This window comes from Cucurbita maxima, unplaced genomic scaffold, assembly GCF_002738345.1.
Source record: "Cucurbita maxima cultivar Rimu unplaced genomic scaffold, Cmax_1.0 Cma_Scf00014, whole genome shotgun sequence".
In the NCBI taxonomy this organism is placed as follows: domain Eukaryota; kingdom Viridiplantae; phylum Streptophyta; class Magnoliopsida; order Cucurbitales; family Cucurbitaceae; genus Cucurbita; species Cucurbita maxima.
The window spans coordinates 1632208-1653577 of NW_019272030.1; the positions used below are offsets into that span (position 1 = coordinate 1632208).

At 36.9% G+C, this 21370-nt stretch overlaps 6 protein-coding genes and 1 long non-coding RNA gene across 10 annotated transcripts in view; 2 read left to right on the forward strand and 5 right to left on the reverse strand.

The window, feature by feature from the left end:
• Positions 1 to 22: 22 nt before the first annotated feature.
• On the reverse strand, positions 23 to 1237 carry LOC111489065. The gene is made up of 2 exons (XM_023137092.1): positions 1032 to 1237; positions 23 to 1000 (listed from the first exon to the last, which is right to left on the reverse strand). Exon 2 carries the CDS (start codon positions 963 to 965, stop codon positions 354 to 356), a length of 612 nt encoding a protein of 203 aa, XP_022992860.1. The 5' UTR covers positions 966 to 1000; positions 1032 to 1237; the 3' UTR covers positions 23 to 353.
• A 708-nt stretch (positions 1238 to 1945) lies between these two features.
• On the reverse strand, positions 1946 to 3751 carry LOC111489066. The gene is made up of 2 exons (XM_023137093.1): positions 3634 to 3751; positions 1946 to 2704 (listed from the first exon to the last, which is right to left on the reverse strand). Exons 1-2 carry the CDS (start codon positions 3661 to 3663, stop codon positions 2147 to 2149), a joined length of 588 nt encoding a protein of 195 aa, XP_022992861.1. The 5' UTR covers positions 3664 to 3751; the 3' UTR covers positions 1946 to 2146.
• A 792-nt stretch (positions 3752 to 4543) lies between these two features.
• LOC111489070 (60S ribosomal protein L30-like) lies at positions 4544 to 7034 on the reverse strand. Its single transcript, XM_023137097.1, has 6 exons — positions 6963 to 7034; positions 6826 to 6874; positions 6631 to 6736; positions 6404 to 6505; positions 5206 to 5274; positions 4544 to 4767 (listed from the first exon to the last, which is right to left on the reverse strand). Exons 2-6 carry the CDS (start codon positions 6844 to 6846, stop codon positions 4727 to 4729), a joined length of 339 nt encoding a protein of 112 aa, XP_022992865.1. The 5' UTR covers positions 6847 to 6874; positions 6963 to 7034; the 3' UTR covers positions 4544 to 4726.
• A 2074-nt stretch (positions 7035 to 9108) lies between these two features.
• On the forward strand, positions 9109 to 10119 carry LOC111489068 (heavy metal-associated isoprenylated plant protein 24). The gene is made up of 2 exons (XM_023137095.1): positions 9109 to 9484; positions 9728 to 10119. Exons 1-2 carry the CDS (start codon positions 9334 to 9336, stop codon positions 10021 to 10023), a joined length of 447 nt encoding a protein of 148 aa, XP_022992863.1. The 5' UTR covers positions 9109 to 9333; the 3' UTR covers positions 10024 to 10119.
• Positions 10120 to 11486: 1367 nt separating this feature from the next.
• LOC111489071 (zinc finger CCCH domain-containing protein 15 homolog) lies at positions 11487 to 13116 on the reverse strand. Its single transcript, XM_023137098.1, has 2 exons — positions 12930 to 13116; positions 11487 to 11932 (listed from the first exon to the last, which is right to left on the reverse strand). The coding sequence occupies exons 1-2, from the start codon at positions 13032 to 13034 to the stop codon at positions 11798 to 11800; spliced, it is 240 nt and encodes a 79-aa protein (XP_022992866.1). The 5' UTR covers positions 13035 to 13116; the 3' UTR covers positions 11487 to 11797.
• Positions 13117 to 15119: 2003 nt separating this feature from the next.
• Positions 15120 to 21256, forward strand: LOC111489061 (sulfate transporter 1.3-like). Its single transcript, XM_023137087.1, has 15 exons — positions 15120 to 15688; positions 15807 to 15925; positions 17295 to 17645; positions 17738 to 17786; positions 17885 to 18092; positions 18238 to 18412; positions 18528 to 18593; positions 18698 to 18811; positions 18931 to 19047; positions 19159 to 19285; positions 19736 to 20022; positions 20136 to 20326; positions 20688 to 20773; positions 20893 to 20969; positions 21092 to 21256. Exons 3-15 carry the CDS (start codon positions 17310 to 17312, stop codon positions 21233 to 21235), a joined length of 1977 nt encoding a protein of 658 aa, XP_022992855.1. The 5' UTR covers positions 15120 to 15688; positions 15807 to 15925; positions 17295 to 17309; the 3' UTR covers positions 21236 to 21256.
• The window catches only part of LOC111489073, a 6007-nt gene continuing 1862 nt past the window's right edge, over positions 17226 to 21370 (reverse strand). The window contains exons 3-4 of one of the 4 annotated variants that reach the window (XR_002719323.1): positions 21064 to 21311; positions 17226 to 17343 (exon numbers count right to left, since the gene is read on the reverse strand). This is a non-coding gene — a long non-coding RNA (uncharacterized LOC111489073). Of the gene's footprint in view, positions 17344 to 18578; positions 18729 to 18755; positions 18840 to 21063; positions 21312 to 21370 lie in introns of those variants that run through there. The other 3 variants (XR_002719321.1, XR_002719320.1, XR_002719322.1) reach the window with 3 other exon arrangements.

The window sequence follows — 21370 nt, forward strand, 5'->3', positions numbered from 1 at the left end:
AGAAAGTGATTAATGATAATAATGTAAATTGGTGTAATACAAAATTAGGTTAAATTACATTTTTTATTTTTATATTTTGTCAATTGCGTCCATTTATTTTGGTGGGTGAATAATTATGGTAATCAGAGAATAATATTGAGTTTAACAAGCAGTTCTAACATTTTCTAATGGAGAGGAAATTAAAAAAAGAGAAAAAGAAAAAATGTATACAAGAAACTAAATTGAAAATAAAATTAGCTAAAAAAAAATAATTAAAAGCCGAAATATTTCTATTGGTTAAACTGAAAATTAAAAGAAAAAGAAAAACGTCGAAAAAAGACTTCAAAAAATCTGCACGCTCATCTTTTACTAAATCACATAACTGTACCTATCGGACGAAGAGGAGTCGAGTCAAAATGTCCGTGGACGACATGTCGTTCTTCTAAATTCCCATTTACACCACAAAACAGTTTCCGATCACAAAACACTCCGCTGTCGACGCCATCGCCGCCGTATGTAAAACTCTCGGAAGAAATTTCAGGAACTGTACAATCTTCTCCTCCTTCGCTTTCAATCGAGTCGATCTCCTCATTTCCTTCGTCCTCTTCGATGAACTGGAGATCCTGATTATGGACGCCCGGTACTGGTGACGGTACGAGATTGAGAATCAGACGGCCATTTTCGCGGTGCGATTCCATGGACTGATGATTCCCGACTCTTTCCAGTTTCAAAATCAACCTTCTATCGGAGTAATATCTTGTTAAAATCCATGGCGACCGGGTTTGTTGCCCTGCCTGTGTAGCTAGAGAAGGAATTGGCGGTGGAAACTGCTTTTTCGGCACACATCGCTGATTTAGCTCGGTAAAACCGTGGAAATTGTTGCAATTATGAGGACGATCGAAATAGGCGTGAGTTAATTTCTCTTCGGTTTCCTCTGTATTCGAAGTCAAGGAAACGGCGGTCTCAGTCCCAATCAAATCGTCCATTAACAAATTACAAGATCCAATCGAAGAAGAAGAAGAAGGATTCAACAGCTTTGACCTAATAATGCCGATTCCAAAAGTGCGAATGACGCGATCTTCCATTTCTTGTATTCTTCTTTAGAAGAAATTAGGGCTTTGAGTCCAGAAATAGAAAATCGTACTGCTTCGACAACTGGACCTTGCTTTTGAATTGGCAATTGCGTGGGGAACCTAAAACTGGATGCGTGGAGAAGGAAGCCGAAGAACGATGAAACGATTATCTTAAGCTTGCAAAACAAGTACACAACTTAAAAATACAATAAAACCTTTATTATTATTTTTTAAAAAGAAAAAAGAAAAAGAAAAAAGGTGAAGGTGTACACGTTGTGAAAAAGCGAAGCATGCGGTTGGGTTTTAGTGTACAGTACACAACTCATATTTTGTTCCCATGCAGCATTCAAACTCAATCTTCCGGGCCCACTTCTCATTTATCAGATTTAAACCTTCTTAAATTATTTATCTTTCTTTTCATAATATCATGTTTTAACTAATTTTAGTGAAATAATAATAATAATAATAATTAAAAACACTCGAATCAGAATTTGGGTGGCATTCCGAAAATTATGACATTAATTAAGGGAGAAAAGGAGGTTCAATTTCCCACCGCTATCTTTCCAATGAAACGGTTGTAATCTTATTTATATAAATATCTCCTTTCTCTCTGCAGATATTTCTGGTTATGCGACACACCTCTATTCCTGTCTGTTTCCTCGTTATACTTCACACTTCGTTCATCTCCTCTCATTTCCACCTCATATCATTAAAATCTATATGTTTGACTCTTTAATTCTTTATTAAATTTCTTTTAATGTTCAATGGATTTTAATAAGGCCAATGATAGGGCAGGACTGACAATCTGGGTGGGATGGATGGATGGATGGATAGATAGATAGCTGTACCCAATGCTGATGAATTGACTCATCCCTTTCACCCAGATCAGAGATGGAGAAAACCAAAAAATGGGGCTTTAATTTGGAAATTGATATCTCTCTACCCTTCATATTATTATTACTTTATTTTTATAGGAGAACCAAACTAACTAACACTCTAAAAACCGGACCAAAACTCCCAAACACACCATAACCATTTCGCTTCAACTAAAATCCTATTCTCTACGCTGCTGCTGCTGCTGCTGACACATTTCCTTACCCTCGAACACTCCTCAAGCTCCCTGCAGCCACTTCCACTCCGAACATGAACGCTGTGTCTCTGTCCCTTACATTCTCATACTTGCACCATTTCCCCCCTTCACTCCCTCCCGCCTCCGTGCACTCCTCCTCCTCCTCCTCCTCCTCCTCCTCATCGCCCTCCTCATCCAACTCCTGGTCGTCCATGGTCACAAGCTGCAGCATCAGGCGTCCATCGGATCTGTGGGCACGGAAGAACTCGTGGTGTTTCACTTTCTCCTCTGTCAGTATGAGCCGTCCATCGCCTGTGTACTGCCGTTTCATCACCCATGGTATGTGGGAAGCCAGATTCTCAGTGCGAACCAATAATGGGATTGGTGGGGGATAGTTTTTCTGATTTTTCCTCCCCATCCACGACGTTTTGTTGTCTCTCTTGCTATTTCCTCCCTCGGGGAAGCTCGCTAGGGGAGTTATGTCGGCTGCCGTGTGGTGGCCTTTTAAATCGACACAACTCTCCAAGCCTATGTAATCATCGCTGTTGATATCTGTAGGGACAAGGGAGGATACCTTATTGCTCTGCATAGGGAATTGTTCAAATGGGGGATTTCAAATTTTCAATCAACAGAGAGAGAGAAGGGGGAGGGATGATGGAAAGAATGGGGATGTGTTTTGAAGAAGTGGAGAAATGGGGGTATATATATATATAAAGTAACAAAGGGAAGGGCTCTCCGGTTTATATGAAGAAACGGAGCCCTTGAAAAAATTTAAATGCGAGCCCAAAAGAGGGGGGGAGTGAGTGAAATAAGTTTAGTAAAAATGTGTCATTGAATTGGAAGGACAGTAAATGCAATAAACAGGAATTTGAGGATTTTTGGTACTCAGGACACTTCGAAAGAGAGTTGAGGCTAGTTTTTCAACATTTGGAAGCGTACGTGGGCTACAAAATTGCACCACGTATTTGCTTCAATGTCGCACAAACAATACAACTCACGCCCTCGCGCAATTCATAACGCCTTATGCTTGCCATTAATTTTAATTACCAAATTTCCAACTGCAACCTGAAATTCATCCTCCATTGAAGGAGATCTAGACGACGGGGAAGTTGAACTTTAAATTCCTAGTTTTGTCTTGTCCAAAGGATAATAAAATAAGATTTTAAGCGAATGATTGTTTATTTGAAAAAGAAGGTGATCGCAGAAAAAAGCGAAGCGAGATGAATAAAAGGGGAGACATCTGCGGCCAAAGTAAGAAGATACTCGAAATTCAACACGAAGCAGTGGATCAGTTAGGATTTTTCTTCTTTTTTAATCTTTTCGAATCTGTATGATGATTATCCGATTTGGTAGTGGAAGAATAAGGAGTAAATCGCGGGATGAATACAAATTATGCAGAAATCTTGAATGAATCGAAACGGAGAGTGGAATTCGAAACAAGTTCGTGTGTAGACAGAGTGATATCTCAAAAACAATTGAAAAGAAAGTTAGAAGACAAGGGGAAAAGCTTACACGACGGCGAGGATGGACGGTGGAAGTCATTGGCGGCAGTGGAGAGCTTCCAGAACTTCGAAACGGCCTTTGATCTCCGCCTCTTCTTCAACATCTCTCTTTCTATATTATATGGATGTATATATATATATATATCGGGTTGAATTTGAGTGAAAGATAAAATGGCGTTGTTTCTTCCGCGGTGGTTATCAAGGAGACACGCAACTTGAAATCAGTTATTTTTAATATGTGCCGCGATTTTTCTTGTTCGGATTTCTTTTTTAGCATTTTCAAAAAATAAAAAGAAAACTAAAAAAAGGCATAAGAAGAGACTCAACTAAGGAATAAACAAATCACAAATTTCACTTGCCGCTCATGGTCAGTATTGAAAATGAATAGAGATGAGGTGTAACTTGCAGAACCATATTATATAGCAATCCTAGGGAGTTAGTTCGGTGTCTTACAAATATTAATGTTAATGGAGAATGAAGCATCTAAATAATATTTTAATCTTCGAAGAATTCATCACAATCCAAAGAAAAATTGTTAGGTAAATCTAAAAGAACAAGGAAAGATAGAAAAGAAAAAAAAAAATCACTCAAACCCAGCGAATTCAAACATAGAAGTTTTAAAAACATGTAAAAATCATGCATTTTTGTAACGAGACCTTGGAAACCTAAATTGATTGATTCACTCCCGAAGTTTCAGAACGTATTGAATTCAAAATTTTCAGGATAGAAAATCAACATACTATTAGTTGAGAAATAAATGTCATCAAGCTATGACGTCAAACAACTTCTCAGGCTTACCCTAAGATTAACCAACCTCAGAGGCAGTTGATCAAATGTTTGATTCTAACTCCACGTAAATGCCTTGCTAATACAGAAGGCAAAGACATTCTGAATTCATAATTGTTTAGATATAGTAATAGAACCTCAAGGACATTGACAAAATCAAGTTATCAACATAAATTTTTTTAATGCAGAAAGTAGGAAGCTATTCTGAGGACATTATAATCGATGCAAAATTCTAGCATTTGCTGAAGAGAAAAGGTGTGACAAAAAATAAGAAAAAAAGAAAAAAAAAAGAAACTAAGTTCTACGGGGTACAATAATCACTGATCACCTGGAAGTGATTTGATAATATCCGAATCACCTGGAAAAGAATATAGCAGCAGGAGAATTGGTAAAACCCATCATTAAAAAACAAGTATTAGGCAGCTTGAAAGTTTTACTTATTTCTCTTTTATATCTATACTTACAAATGTTTTGATTTAGTGCCAACTTCCGAAGTGTAGCATTCTGAACTTCGACCATAAAAGCTAGTTTTTTTTTTTTTATTAATCATATAACAAAAAAATTTAATATATTTCAAAACTCAACACCAAACTGCATGTGTTCTCTCAAACATTTGTCCGCAGAAATATTCACACACATAATAAAATTTGTATCAAGTTAAAGACCGGACACCTAACTGCCATCCTATCAAGTTTTTGTTTAAAAGTTCATACAAACTTCAAGAACTGAAAATTAGAGACCGTCATAACAACATAAAAATGAAATTCGATAAACCAAATAATAAAATTTGTAGTACCTGGGTCAATGATGCTGAGGCAGGAGACGCGGTAATACTTGCCACAAGCAGTTCCAAGATCAACGTTACCTAAATGTACACCCAAATAACAAAAATAACAAATAAGACAGAAGAAAAAAAAAATACTAAAAACGTACATAAAAATACATAGAAGGTAAAGCAGACTGAACGAGCATACTAGCACTAATTAATTGACAATATGTCAAACAAAAGATAGACAAAATGGATGGAAAAACTAGTGTTCTTGAGGCAAACCAGGTGCTCGCCTATGGTTAAGGGCAAGGCAACCTGAGGCCGTTGGGCCTTGTAAGCAGCTGGGGCAAACGACTTCAATCCAGCACTCCCCACACTAAACTTGTGGTTGCCCAGCGTCACCTTCCCCATGGTTGAAGGCGCGCACATGATTCAATTAACGCTATTTCCTTTTCTTTCTTAGCATTATAACCAATGGAACTAAGTATAAGAGCCCACGATAAAAGGCCCAAAAAAATAGGAAAAATCAAACTTACTCATCACTTGATTATTATTGGATAATTTTGACATTTGGATATTTTTACAGTATTAGTTTTTAAAGCTTTGACATTTCATGACTATATTTATATAAATTTATGATCTCCATACTATTTATTTATTTATTTACTCATTGCACCTCACTTCACTCAGGCATCACCTATCACTTAGAGGCGATCAACCCGAGCCTTGAGGTGAGTTTTGTGCTTTGACACATCCATATTATGAGTCAGAAGAACCAATTACTACCAATGGAAGCAACCCACCTATTTTATTCAATAAGCTATATACCAAAGGTGAAAACAACTGTAGAAGACAATGGTAGCAAATCAATAAGAATGTATGAAACTAGCAAGGACGAACTACACATTGAATATCAAATTCGTTTATCCCGGTCATGGGAAACCCATTATGAGCACCCACCCATTACGTAATCGATCAAGTTACTCAAATATACTATCAAACAACATTTACAAACACAGCAAGTTCTTGTCCAGATATACAATAATCAACCTCCAATACAGAGTTGAGATGAACACAGTCTGTTATTTCATATACTACAAAAGTGAAAAACGAAACGCAATACAAGCAATGAGAGCAATTCTATCCAATACATCTGAAATCATGCATATGAAGCTTCAAAATACAATAAAGCAGAAAAACCCTGCTTAAGCTCTACTATACTTACTTCCGTTATAGTGGTGAACCCCAATTTTGGCAAGCATTGCGTAGTACTCAATTTCGGATTTACGCAGAGGCGGGCAGTTGTTCGATAGAATAATAAGCTTTCCTGAATTTTCACATGTCGAAAAACAGAAAAGTGTCAAAAATATATATATATATATATATATACAGAAATAAAATATAATTCAGATAAACAAGGTTTCTTGGAAATGGAAAACGACGGACGAAGACCTTTGGAGCTGCGGATAGTGCGAAGAACGGTTTTGTATCCAAGTGTGTACTTGCCGCTCTTCATCACAAGGGCGAGCCTGTTGTTTATGCTCTCATGAGTCTTCTTCTGCAATTACAACACAACAGATCATCGAAACCATTATCACTGAAGTAATTGGAAATGCAACATTTATGCAGCGTTAGAGTAACACTTACAGTCTTCTTCGCCGGCGCCATTGTCGCTTCTCAAAAGGTGTACAGAATACTTAAAAGGGAAGATGAAACAGAAAGAATCAGAAATGAAAACAATCGAAGTCGTCAGATGTTATGTCAAATTAGGGTTTGGAGCATACCTGCCCTACCCTAACGAGGCTTTTACACGGCAGGGAGTGGCGGGACTGGATTATTAGGGTTTATAATTTAAGGGTCACTTGCATGTCAATAAAATTGGGCTTTTTCCATGGCTTAATTGAAATATTAATGGGCCTTCTTTGATAATGGGCTTTACCTTTTTTATGGCCCACTCAACTTCTTCTAAATTTTATTAAACGACGTCGTATGAAATCTAAAAAAGTCTCGACAAAAGAACCTCCTTTTGCCCATACAGAGATTCCAACAAAGTGTGACAAAGCCACATTGAATATTTGGATGTGACACGATATAAACACAGTGACGTGTTATTTTTAAAAATGTAAGGATACGATTATTTATGTTAAAATATATACAGGTTCAATTTCTTAAGACTAAGGCAAATAGCCAAATACCAATATGGCCTCATGATTATCTTAAAAAAGAAGCAAAAATTGAACTAAAAAAACCGTGTTGAATTACAACTTTGCTCAAGCCTAAGCCCACCGCTAGTAGATATTGTCTGCTTTGGCTCGTTCCGTATAGTTGTTAACCTCTCAACTTTTAAAAGGCATTTATTAGGGAAAGGTTTTCACACCCTTATAATAAATGTTTCAATCCTCTTTCCAACTAAAGTAAATCTCACAATCCACCTCATTGGAATCCTAACGTCCTCACTTGCACACCACCTAATATCGAATTCTAATACCATTTGGCCTGTTACGTATCGTCGTCAACCTCACTGTTTTTAAAATACATCTATTAAGGAAATGTTTCTACAAAAAATGCTTCGTTCCCTTCAATATGGGTCTCACACAAACGGTCCATTGTAGTCAAACAACCAATACAATCTCATCCAAATGAAAATGAAGTAACTAAAAGTTATAGACTAAAATGAACCTTTTGAAAGTACCTTCTTGAATAGAAGAAAACGGGTTAACAAAGGTGATTTCAACAAATCCATGCATGACCGATTTCGACAAATCCATGCATGACCTAAGACTCCTATGTCCTGCCGACCCTTTGAAAAAGTGAGTAGCTTCTATTAGAGATGTTTCTAGATGCACAATAATTTGCAGTAATGAAACAAACCTGTGGGGACTTATCCCTAATTAGTTGTAAGCCCTCCAAATTCTACTTTATAAAGACAAGACTTGACATAGAAAAAGGCAAAAACTTAGTTTTCTTTCATCAATTAAGATCCCCACCAACAGGGAAACCTAAAGGGCAGCAATCATCGGAGGGGAAAGATAATGCAAGTTTTGAAGCCATATTCCAAATTGTCGCCACCTTACAAAGCAGCTACAACTAGTCATTCATTTGGATATGCCTTTATATATTCCTTTTATACTTCTTTTTTTTCTTTTCCTTTCTTTCTAAATTCCCACCGCCCAATCACTCCACTATTCCTTTCGAACAGGTAAGGCGTTGAAAGTTTTCAATATTAATAATATGATGGAGAGATGGGACACTATAGCAACCAATTCATACTACAACTACCTGCACCAGCTCCCTTTGAACTCTTTGGTTGCCATGTGGGTTCTACATCTACCGTTGGATGATAATCAATGGAACGTGGCAGTTTCTGATCCATGTCACAATACATGCATATTCTTGTAGAGATATATGGATATAGATGAATGATCGAACATTCTAAGGCTGTGAGATCCCACATCAATTGGAGAAGAGATCGAAACATTGTTTATAAGTGTGTGGAAACCTCTCTCTAACAGACACGTTTTAAAAACTTTGAGAAGAAACTCGAAAAGGAAAGCCCAAAAATGACAATATCTATTAGAGGTAGGCTTAGATAGTTACAAATGGTATTAGAGCCAGACACGGGACAATGTGCCAGCGAGGAGGCTGAGCCTCGAAGAGGGTGGACACGAGTTGGTGTTCCAGAAAAGACGTTGGACCTAAAAGGGGGTGGATTGTGAGATCCCACATCGGTTGGGGAAGAGAACGAACCATTGTTCGTAAGGGTGTGGAAACCTATCCTTAATAGACACATTTTAAAAATCTTAAAAATCTTAAGTGAAAGTTTAAAAGAAAAAGCCTAAAGAAGACCATCTAGCTTTTAACTTTGTCCTTACTTCCACCTTTTCTTATACACGAAGAATTGAACCATTTTCTGAATAAACCAGAAGGAAAAAAAGTACTACTTTGGATGCAAAACTCCCATCATCTTTTCAACTGAGTGCCTGCATAACTACTTATAACAAGAGGGAAGGAGAGTTCCAGAGAACTACATAAACCCTGAACTTGTTCAAGAGGAGGCCAAGCTTTCAAAGCCATTGATTTTCCTATACATCATTTTCCCACCAATCTTCCCAGATAAGTAGTTAGCAAAGAACAGGAAACAGGAAGCTGAACAAAATGGGAGTTGAAGGCACATGGGAGTACTTCTCCAATTTGATTTACAAGCACAGGAAGAAGAAGAAGCAGATGCAAACCGTATCTTTAAAGGTTCGAATGGACTGCGAGGGCTGCGGTCGGAAGATGAAGCAAATCATGTCTCGTGTAAAAGGTACACATAAGCTTTCGAGTTAAATAGTGAGTTAACATAGTATATATAAACCCCCTTGATAAAAAGAGCTCCCAGAGACTTTCTAATATCATCGAGTCTCCAATCGGTTTGCACACACTCAATTAATCTCATCGATTTGAACTCGACATCTACTTTCTTACTAGCCCAACAATGGCCACTATGCTAACTAATGATGGTTATAAAACTTAAGAACGTGGTATGGTTGGATGGGGTTGGTTGCAGGGGCTAAGCAAGTGGACGTGGATGTGAAGCAGATGAAGGTAACAGTGACAGGCTACATAGAGCCAAAGAAGGTGCTGAAGGCAGCACAAGCAACGAAGAAGAAGGTGGAGATGTGGCCTTACGTTCCAGTTTCATTGGAGCCATATCCTTATATCTCAGCCTCATACGACAAGAAGGCTCCTCCAAACATGGTTCGGAGTGTTCCCAACACAGCCACCATTACAGAGACTCTTGTCAATGAAAACTATGTCCGAATGTTTAGTGATGACAATCCCTACGCTTGCTCTATCATGTAGCCGCTAATTTACCCTACAATCAATTATTCATATCCCAATATTCTCTGCACTGTACTATCCTACTACATAATAACACTATATGTTTCTTTGATTTCATGTTCGCTACTAACAAGAGGGGTAATTGCAATACTAACAAATTACATGGATGCTAGATCAAATTAAAAAATCACGGTATAATTATAACAAATCCATAATCCAAAGTTTATAGATATAATTGTATCAAACAAATAGTTTGTGCAATTTTTGTATATAAGAATTAAAGAAGTATCTCCGACAAAGTAGAATCAAAATCAAAACTGAAAGGAGGTCGGTGACTTTTGTCTTGTACGGGGTTTAGATTCTAGCTCATCCCAATCCCATGCACTTAGAATAAAGAATAACCTAAAGTTAAAGGGCATATTTCTGATCAAATATTCTTAATCAAACAGGGTCCAAGCCATTCCTGAAAAGAAGTAAAATGAAGTGGATAAATATCCCTTGAAGGAAAGGCAAGAAATTCTTCAGAGAAAGAGAGAGGATTCCGCTAGGATTTCATGTAGCAAATTCCCCTTTTTGATCAAATGTTCGTGTGGACCAGCAAATATGGGTTGGTCCAAACAGGGCCCCTTCCCTTATATGCCTTTTTGTTTCTTTTGTGTGTCTGGAAGTGCAAGAGCCACTCCTGCTTATCCAGGCTGCTACCTAAACTCGGTGAGGCTAATCCTCTCTCTTTTGGGTTGACGATCAGATAAGGTCATTCACTCGGTGGGCCTTCAACCACTTTTCCCCTTCTTTAATATGGGCACGCCTCTGTTCATCAGGGATGAGTGTCATTGTATAAACAAAAAAAATCACCTTTCTTCTAGCCCATGAAAATGTCTAAGAATGTGTTGAAATAGTAAATGCATAACTACACCTAGACTTAATCCATGATACCAGGAAGCCTTGTATTCAAACTCATAGCATCATTTCATTTGTACCAAACTTCAAAGCCATGAGTGAGGATATAAATAATCAACCCTTGAAAAAAGAGGTCATTCCCTTTTTGTAAATCAGATGGTCAATTCACTCAAGGATCTTGCATTATGATTTGGGTTGGTGTCGATAAATTGCCATCTTAGGTACACCTCAAGTAAACTTACAAGACAGTCGTAACAGTACTACTATGTTCAGCTACTAAGGTGACTTGTAAGATGTTAAACTCTAGATACGTAACCTATAGTTTGTACCAATTCCCTCGGATTCTTTTATTATTTACATGCCCCTTATTGACCATGGCATCAACCCATAGGGGTCAATTTATCCTCTTCATCTTAGAATGCATTAACCACGCATCTGGCATTCATAAGAAAATTTGGCATTAGGGACTGAAATTTACTTAGCACTGAATATGCTAGCGGCTAAAACCATGATGTCCTTATGAAAAAGATTTCATCATGTAAGGACCTATTGAAGAAGGCAACATAACATTTATTTACACGTGATTTGTAAACTGGAGAAGACAAATGCATTCCATCAAGTCGTTTTAGGCCAACAGCATAGGACAAATCAGCACCTAAATTGTATATTGGTCCAATTCAAAAAAATTTGAAGGGATTTTACCATGCATGAAACCTACACAGATTCATATACGGCTACTATCGCCAAAGAGAATAAAAATTTTGGGCTGAAGGACTACCAACTCGTATGAGCAATGAAAGTCAAATACAATACAAGGTAACATTTTAAAGTAAAAGACCAATATCTCAAGAGACCACAAAGCGTAGCACCACAATGTTTCCATCTAAAACCAACCTCAATATTGAGAATTATCAAAAACCCATGGTTGGTGCAAGAAAAGCTCTCGCCCATTCATTTGCACTGCTCCTGAGGCTATATCATCCGCACGCTTCCTTGCTGTTTCATCTCTCTTTGCAGATGCCTCAGCATCCTGCAAATAAGAGAAGATGGTTGGAGATAGATGTCAAACATCAACAACTCATTTGCTTCAGACTTCAGTGACACACAAATCGCCTTATAAAAGACTGGTGGAATGGTTTAGTTTCCTTTCAGGTCAGTTGACTCGAACAAAATCGAACCTGCATTTCGTGTCACTGTCGATTGTTGAAACACGTGATTTAGAACATTAATAACCTCCAAATCTAAAGATAGCCGCTTAAATATTGCAAGTATTTTCTAGCAGAATTTCAATAATCCCCTTCCTTAACAATTTCATTCAAATTTCCACGGGAAATGGGACTCATGTTCATTTCTCGTAGGACTTCAGGATCGGAAATAGTTCTTTCCAAATTGTTCTACCCCATTTTATTTTCCCTTCAAAATGAGGTGCTTGTCCATTCTATTTTAATCCTTATAGTCACAGTTCTTCTACTCTCCATAAAGATTATGATTTTTCATTTTAGAAGACCCCTTAATGATCATGAATCTCAAGATTTGGCTTATCTCCTTTTTGTTGCTACTAGGAGTTTGCCTATCCCCAACTTTAAACGATCGTCATAAATGGACTCTTGAGCCTTCAGGAATGTTCTCAATGAAGTTTCTTCTTTCCTGTTTACTGTCTGAACCCAATCCTCCAGTCCCCTCATTCCTCTCCATAATCTGTAAGAATCTATAGAAGATTAGGTTCTTTGCTTGATTGGCTTATTTGGGAAGGTTAAATACCGTGGCTTCATTCAATGATCTTCATTCATTGTTTTATGTCAAATGACAGTGATGTTTGGCATGCGATGTATGCAAGAAACTATTCAGCAAATTCTTCAATACCTTTCTAAACTGAATGAATCCTAGAGGTTTTCAATTTCACAATAGTCATCTCACGCAGCCCTAATCCTCTAATTTTACAGGCTTTGGCACGAAATACAAGTAATTGGCACCCAAAAGAAACCCTAAGCGAAGCCTGAGATAGATCGATGAAGAAGGGAAAGTACCTTCTGCCGCTTCCACGATAGGAACTGAGTCTCTGTGATCGGAATCGTCCTTGGATTCCGCGATGCGAGCTTCTCTTGTTCCATGGCTGCTTCTTCTGCCACCATTTTGCAGCCTCCTAATGTATTGCTGCTTCAATCTGTTCTATTCGCGGGGAATCGGAGAGACCTACAAAATCCATATATTCGTATGCTTTTTAGTTCTAATCTATTATAAATTTTATCGTAGAGAGTATTTTTTTATTATAAATATATGATCATTCTTTAAATTAACCGATATGAGACTTTTTAAGAAGTTCAGAAATTTAAATCATTATACTTTGGATAATAAGAAGTAAGCATACAAGGCCAAGGTGGTAAAATGAAGGATGCCAACAACATATCTGGAGAGAAGTGCTCGTGAGTGATGAACATCCTCATGACTGTGAGGTGGCACGACAAGAAGGACAAGTACGTACATAAGGGTCTCAAGCGTGTGCCCTTTAGGGCGTGTGCACAAAAAGACACTATGAATGAAATCTTTAGTATGTGTGTTTTCTTCTATGTTCAATGCTACCTTCACGATTTCAATTCTCTCCTCAACCTAGGCAATTATTCGACAGCCAAACCGTTCTAGCAGGGAAAGCTATAGGCAAGTGAACAGATTGACAGAGAGTACCTCCACAATTGAAAGTAAGTTGCGAAGGTAAATCGGACGTACTACTCCCCAACCTTCTATAAACTTTGATTTTAGAGGTGGTGCCCCAAATCCCTACAAGTTGAGACCTTCATTTCATATTATATGTCTAACTTATTCAATTTTCTTGCTATTTACTTCAAGGATAAATATTTATTTGAATTTTGTTTTGGAATGTGTCATATTTTTCTAATTTGAAATTTTAATATAAATATAAATTTAAAAATTAAATTATTATACATACTAAAGTTTATTGATTAACTTATTACAATTTTAAAAATATAAAAATTAAATTTTACAAAATTTAAAAGACTAAATTGTTATTTTGTATCAAAATAAAATTATTTTCGAACGTTGTAACTTACTATAACATATTGAATGACAATAATCGAAATCTATGTTTAAAAAAAACAATGTAACACAATTTTTGAATCAAACCTTAAATATTCATTTGCAATTATAAATAACCGTCCGATTAGATATAATTTTGTCTTTCTTTTCGGCCCTCCCATTTGAAATTATTGCACATATTAGTTTTTTTTTTTTTTTTTTTTTTTCCAGATTTTCTCAAGTCTAATCTAATATATTGCTTGGACTTTTATTATCATCATCATTATTATTATTATTAGGAAATTGGTAATTATTGGTATGTTCAATGTCCAAAAGTGGGTTCAAACTCAATTAAAAAAAGCACTACTTGACTTCAGACTTTAGAGGTTCGTTAATGATTGCCCAAACCAATTTGCTTTTGAAATTTATGTACCCAAAAAAAAAAAAAAATGTATTATTTAATATATATATATAATATAGGGGATGTTCAAAAGTTCAAATATAATTACACGAAAATAATTTAAAGATGTATCAGCCTTCTATTAATAAAATTAATAAAATTATAATTTCAAAATTTTATATTTAATAAATCTCTAAATTTTAAATTTTAAAAACACACTATTTTATTTTATGTCTAATAAATATTTAAATTTTAATTTAGTACTTCACAGAAGTAAACATCTTCATTTAATTATCCTATAAAAAAGAAATTCAATTTTAGGTAAAAATTTAGATGATTAATTAAATTAAAAATATTGAAGATATTAATAATCTATTAAACATATAATATTCATTACAAATTTACGAACTAAATTTATAATCTAATAAAAAAATATTTTTATTTAACTAAATTTGCTAAAATGCATTACTCACTACCAAAATTATATTAAAAAGTTACCCTTTTAATTTCTACCTTTTAAAAAATAAGTTTTTTTTAAGTTTTGATAAATTTTTAAAAGATCATTAAATTTTGAGAAATAATAAATAGGTTTAAAAGGTAGTTGGCACTATTTTTTTCCCCTTGCTAGTACGAAATAATTTTTATTGTTGATTTTTTTTTAATGCTAAATGTATTTGATACAAAAATAATAATAATAAATAAAATAATTTCTCTCTCCCTCTCATCTCTCTCCTCCCTCCCTGTCTCCGCATTCTCTCTGATGACTTCAGCAATGACGATTAGAGATCCGCCGGTGTCGGACTCGCTCACAGTCGATTCCTTATCGAAGATCAACTCAACTGCTCGACGTTGATTCAGCCATGGAGGAGAAAGACGGAGGAGAGGAGTAATTTTCATTTGTATTTTTTAAGTTTTTTAAATGACTCGAGTACACTAGCAAACGAACAAACGAAAAAAGGAACGCTGAAACCTTTTACACTTCAAAATCTCAAGCCAATGTGAATGAAAACGTCAACAAATATACTCGGATCCTCCACGATGACGCTGACATCTGGTGATCTACAACCATCTGACGGTTCATATTCATCATTTCGAGCCACTCAATCGGAATCTGGCCGCTTAAACGTCCAAGTTCATCGTCGGCGGACACACGACTGGTTCAGTTTTCCAATAACGCATTCGGAGAGGTTTGACTTTTGGGAAAAGATGAACTCCGATTTGACTCAATTTGTTTGGATTCACTGCGACTGTTTTAGCAGCAGCCCTAATTTCGTAACATTAGTTTCGATTTGGAGCGACGAATGGGGAGTATCACAGAGAAATAAGGGCGCGTTTTCGTGGCGGCCGAACAGAGCGGTAAGATCTGGACACATGGAAACTCCCTCTCTGATTTGATGATTACAGGAGAATAGCGGGATTTTCAAATTGTGATTATGCGGATTTGTTGTTTCATTGAATCTGGACGGAGTTTCAGCTATTGGGTGAGGTTGGGACTGGCTGTGAAGTTGTTTAGGAAAAGAAACCCTAGAAGGCGTCGAGTGTGGGGAACAAAAAGGTGGGAAACAGATTATGGACTTCAACGCTGATGGATTGGTATGTTTCCTTTTCATTTACATCTCTTCCTCTTCCCTTTTTCCATTTCTTTTCAATAGAATAATGGTGAACTTAGTGTTACTTTTTCCTTTCATCAACTTTTTTCCTTATGGTTTTCGTGACTGAGAAAAAGTGCCCAAGTGTGAATTGAAGGGAACAAGTTGACTTCTCAAAAGCCTTTATTATTTGTTTTCTCTCAATATTGATGAACTATTTTGAACTCCACTATGGATGGTTTGCACTAGAAGGGAAATAAGACCCGGTAGGCTCTTTTTACCCTTGATTATTCAGCTTCAAACCCAGCAATGCTGGCCATGTTTTTGAGTTTTGACTTACAATTTGCTCTCTCTTTGTTCTTTTTTGAACTTGTTGAGCTTTTGATGGTGCATTTTAGTGCATATGGGACAACCCCATCAGGTCCTACCATTTTAGGATGGACTCAGTTTCTTGGGAAGGAGGATTTTAGGCATATTCTCCTAAGGGAAATGTTCTATTACTACAATAATACATACTATTTCTATTCAAAATTTGGCATACTGCTGGGCATTGGCATGTAAGGTTCCATAAGTTATTCCCCATTGCTTGTATTTTAGTCATTTGTCCTCATCGAAGGGCTTACTTTCGACCATTGCGTTGAATTGGAACATTTGGTCCCATTGTTTGACTTTTGCTTGCTACTTCAATTCTACATTAAACCCCCCTCAAAATAATTGCTAGACAAATGCAAACTAAGACAGCTTGTGAAGAAAAGTCCGCATGGGCCTAACTGGTTTAGAGGATTCTTATGGATCTCTTTCACAAAGGTCTACTCGTTTGTGATTGGCTCACTGGGTGAAATTTCAACATTTCTTTATTGACTTGAAATCTTGTAACAGAAACTCTCACATATGCAAGCACTGCTGATATTTGTATACACCAATTGAATGGGTTTGTGAATCTCTTTTGCTGGTTTAAACTAAAGTTTAAACTGAAGTCCCGACGTACTTCTTGACGTTTAAATTCACCACATATAAATTGAAATTGCTTTTGATCATCCTTCTGTTTCAGCTTGAAAAGTTTGACTTGGAATCTCCCGAGATGTTATATTATAAAGAAGTTGGCCTATAAAACTCAGTTGAGAGTCTCCACCATTGCTTGTACGATTTGCTGTCCAAATCTTTTGTAAGCTTGGATTCAGTTTTCTCAGGTCTGAGCTTTGTCGTAGAGTTCTATTTTCTTAAGTGCACTGTTTCTCGAAACCGATTGAATGTTTTGTAGACTTAGTTTTTCCAGCTCCAGAACATTGAAGTTGACTGCGTGCTGCATCTGGTCTTCAGCTACCTTTATTAACTCTTCCATTGTTTTTTCTTATGTGTTTTCGTCGCCATAGGTGAACTAGTTATCCATGGACTCAAGGGGCCATTCCAATGGTGGAGAACCTGAAACAAAAGAGATGGACATTAGAAATCTTTCATCTTCGCGCAACAATACTCAGTATATTCACAAGGTGGGGGTTCCACCGAAGCAAGGTTTCTTCAACGAATTTAAAGCAAGAGTGAAAGAGACTTTCTTTGCAGATGAGCCTCTGCGAACCTTCAAGGATCAATCGAAGTCCCGAAAGTTGGTCCTGGGAATTCAGGCTATCTTCCCGATATTTGAATGGGGGAGGAATTACAATCTGACAAAATTTAGAGGAGATATAATTGCTGGACTCACTATTGCAAGTCTCTGTATTCCACAGGTAAACTAGCTCTGCTTTAATATGCATGCAAATGTAAGAAAAGAGGGGGAAAAAAAAACAGTGTCTGATCATGTCAAATTTTTATATTACAGGATATAGGGTATGCAAAACTTGCTAATTTGGCTCCCCAGTATGGTTTATGTAAGCACTGATTATGCATCTTGCACCAAGTCTCTTCCGGATTTTGAGTGCTCTACTTTGATTTTCCCAGCCTCATCCAACTTTTCAAATTGTTGCAGACTCCAGTTTTGTACCACCACTGGTTTATGCTTTGATGGGTAGCTCTAGAGACATAGCGATTGGACCAGTGGCTGTTGTTTCTCTCTTGCTGGGAACAATGCTTCAAAAGGAGATTGATTACCATACACATCCAGAAGCGTATCTGCGGCTTGCATTTACAGCTACGTTTTTTGCTGGGATCACCCAAGCCACTCTAGGGATGCTAAGGTAGTTGAGTGCCTTTTCTTTCTCCCCAATATTATCTGATTTCCTCAACTGGCATTCTGCCTATTTTGGGATCATCTGTATGTTTTGTTTTAGACTCTTCTATAAACCCTTGATAATAATATGTATCCTTGACTTTTGCCAACAGGTTGGGTTTTCTGATTGACTTTCTATCTCATGCTGCCATTGTTGGTTTTATGGGTGGAGCTGCCATCACTATTGCCCTTCAACAACTTAAAGGCTTTCTTGGTATTAAAAATTTTACAAAGAAAACAGACATCATCTCTGTTATGCGCTCAGTATTTGAGGCAGCGCATCATGGAGTAAGCCTTCTTACAACCTCAAACCTCACCTGTCTATGGTGTTTATTTGCACATAAATGAGTCACTGATGCAAACTAATCTCATGTATTTTAACTTCTTTCATGACCATTTGCAGTGGAACTGGCAGACGATAGTCATTGGAGTAGCTTTTCTAAGTTTTCTTCTATTAGCCAAGTATATTGTACGAATCTCACTTGGCATTGTTACTTGGTGCAAATTTTGACGTAAGCTCTTTTCCTGTTTCTATTCTTGGCTTTTGAAGAACTTCCATGTTTGCAATCTCAGGGAAAGAAGAACAAGAGCCTTTTTTGGGTGCCTGCAATTGCTCCATTAATATCAGTCATTCTGTCCACCTTTTTTGTTTACATTACCCATGCAGACCAGAAAGGTGTCGCAATTGTAAGGATATCTTTTATCACTCTTTTTCCTGGTTGAAATATGATTATCACTAAGAAAAGAAGAAGAATAATAACAATAGCATCAGCTCTGATAGTTGCAGTTTTGTTGAACTTTTGAAGGTGAAACACATAGAGAAAGGAATCAATCCTTCATCAGTGAAGCAGATCTACTTCACTGGTGAGTACCTCCTTAAAGGGTTCAGGATTGGCGCTGTGGCCGGTATGATAGCATTAACGGTAAGCAAATCGTGAAACTATCTTCTTCACAGTAGATGTGAATGATTTTAATATTTGTTTAACTAACCAAAGAATGTTTCCATATTATTTGAAAATCCACATTCTTTTCAGGAAGCCATAGCAATTGGAAGAACATTTGCTTCCATGAAGGATTACCAGCTTGATGGTAACAAAGAAATGGTGGCACTAGGAACAATGAATGTTATTGGTTCACTGACTTCCTGCTATGTGGCAACAGGTGAGAAGCAACTACGAATCAGGAAGATGCCAGAGCTAATTTGATCTAACTGATATTATTTACTGAATATAATACCACCGTGTAAGAAAATGTTTCTTAGCGTCATCCAGGAATGCTCATATGAATGGTGTTTCAAATAACACACTTTGCCAACAAAAACACTAATTAAATGCTTTCTTCAAAAGACCTTGAAGTGCTTTTGAGATATAATTTTCAAACAGCAGTGTTGTTCTCTAGCATTCAGAAATCAGAGGTTTGGATGGCAAGTTCGTCTGGATGTCAGCATTAACCAGTAGAATTTACATAATTCTTAGCAAAATTAGTGTAGTCTGAACTAGTAACTAAGCAGGTAATAGGATGGTTTCCTTCGTGGTACCCATCTAAATAAGGCTTAAAGTAGGAGCATTAAATGGTAAATGTTAACTAATAAGGTTTGTTTCCTTCTTGCAGGCTCGTTCTCTCGCTCAGCTGTGAATTACATGTCTGGCTGCCAAACTGCAGTCTCAAACATTGTTATGTCCTGTGTTGTATTTCTAACTCTAGAGTTCATCACTCCCCTTTTCAAGTACACTCCGAATGCTATTCTAGCTGCCATCATTATCACTGCTGTGATCAACTTAATTGACATTCAGGCAGCAATTTTGCTTTGGAAGATTGATAAATTTGATTTTGTTGCTTGTTTGGGAGCCTTCTTTGGTGTGATATTTGCAAATGTTGAGACAGGCCTCCTAATTGCTGTAAGAATCACGCCTGCTACTTTAAGTTCTCTCATTACTAGCTTAGTCAGTTTTCTCATTGCCAGCTTAATCTCATAAAGATGTTGAATCTTAACTTTCATGTGCTATGGCAGGTCTCTATATCATTTGCTAAGATACTCTTACAAGTAACCAGGCCACGGGTTGCCATTCTTGGAAAGATCCCTAGGACCACAGTATACAGGAACACCCAACAGTATCCAGAAGCAACAAGGGTTCCGGGCATTCTCATTGTGAGAGTCGACTCTGCAATTTACTTTTCTAACTCCAATTACATCAAAGAGAGGTAAAGATGATCCTTATCTTTAAGAATGGTCTATTTCTGTTTTCATCCATATCTAGGCAATCAGTGTTAATTTCCCAACTTTGCCCCTTAGGTTTCTTTATCTTTAGGCATTGGAGAATCAGTTTAAGATATTTCCCTTGTGTATTTCAAGTTTTCCGTAGTTTGTTTCTCCTAGGGACTGCCTACTTTGGAAGTCCGAAGAATTTTATTTTCCAACTAAATATGATTGAATCAAATTGCTACCTCGGGTTCTAACTTAGTAATTATTAGCTACACATTTGGTTTGATATATGTCTACAGGAGCTCTTGCCTTTTCAATTTCGTTACTCTTACCCTTACAATACTTGAGAATTTCTCGCAGGGTATTGAGATGGTTGGCAGATGAGGAAGAGCAAATAAAGAAGGCTTATTCAACAAAAACTCAGTTTTTGATTGTTGAGATGTCTCGTAAGTACTCAACCTTAACAAATATTTTTGAATAATTCTGCACAGTAGTCAAACCTAAGATCAGATCACACTCTTCCGTGTTCCAAACTCAAAATTCTGGTTTTTTTAATTTGTTGTAGCTGTTACTGACATTGACACTAGCGGAATTCATGCCCTGGAAGAGCTATACAGGAATCTCCAGAAAAGAGACATTCAGGTAATTCACGCAAGTATAAAAAGCAACTACTTACGAATGTTATGGACAGTAGAGGTATATATATGTGCTGTAAAGTTTTGGAAATGTGCCTAACCAGAAGTCTGTGTGGTGTTGTTGAACAGCTAGTTTTGGCAAACCCCGGGCCTGTAGTGATTGACAAACTCCATGCATCCGATCTTGCTAATCTGATTGGCGAGGACCATATCTTTCTAACAGTTGCTGAAGCTGTTTCGTCCTGCTCCCCAAAATTGGTGGAAGGGGTCTAGTCTTAAGATTTGAATGCTAGTTCGTCCAGTTAAGTAGTCATGAAATGGAAGAAGAATGGAGTGAATACCCGCTCAGCTACAAAGCAGCAGTTTTTTTTTTTTTTTTTTTTTTTTTTTTTTTTTTTTTTTTTTTTT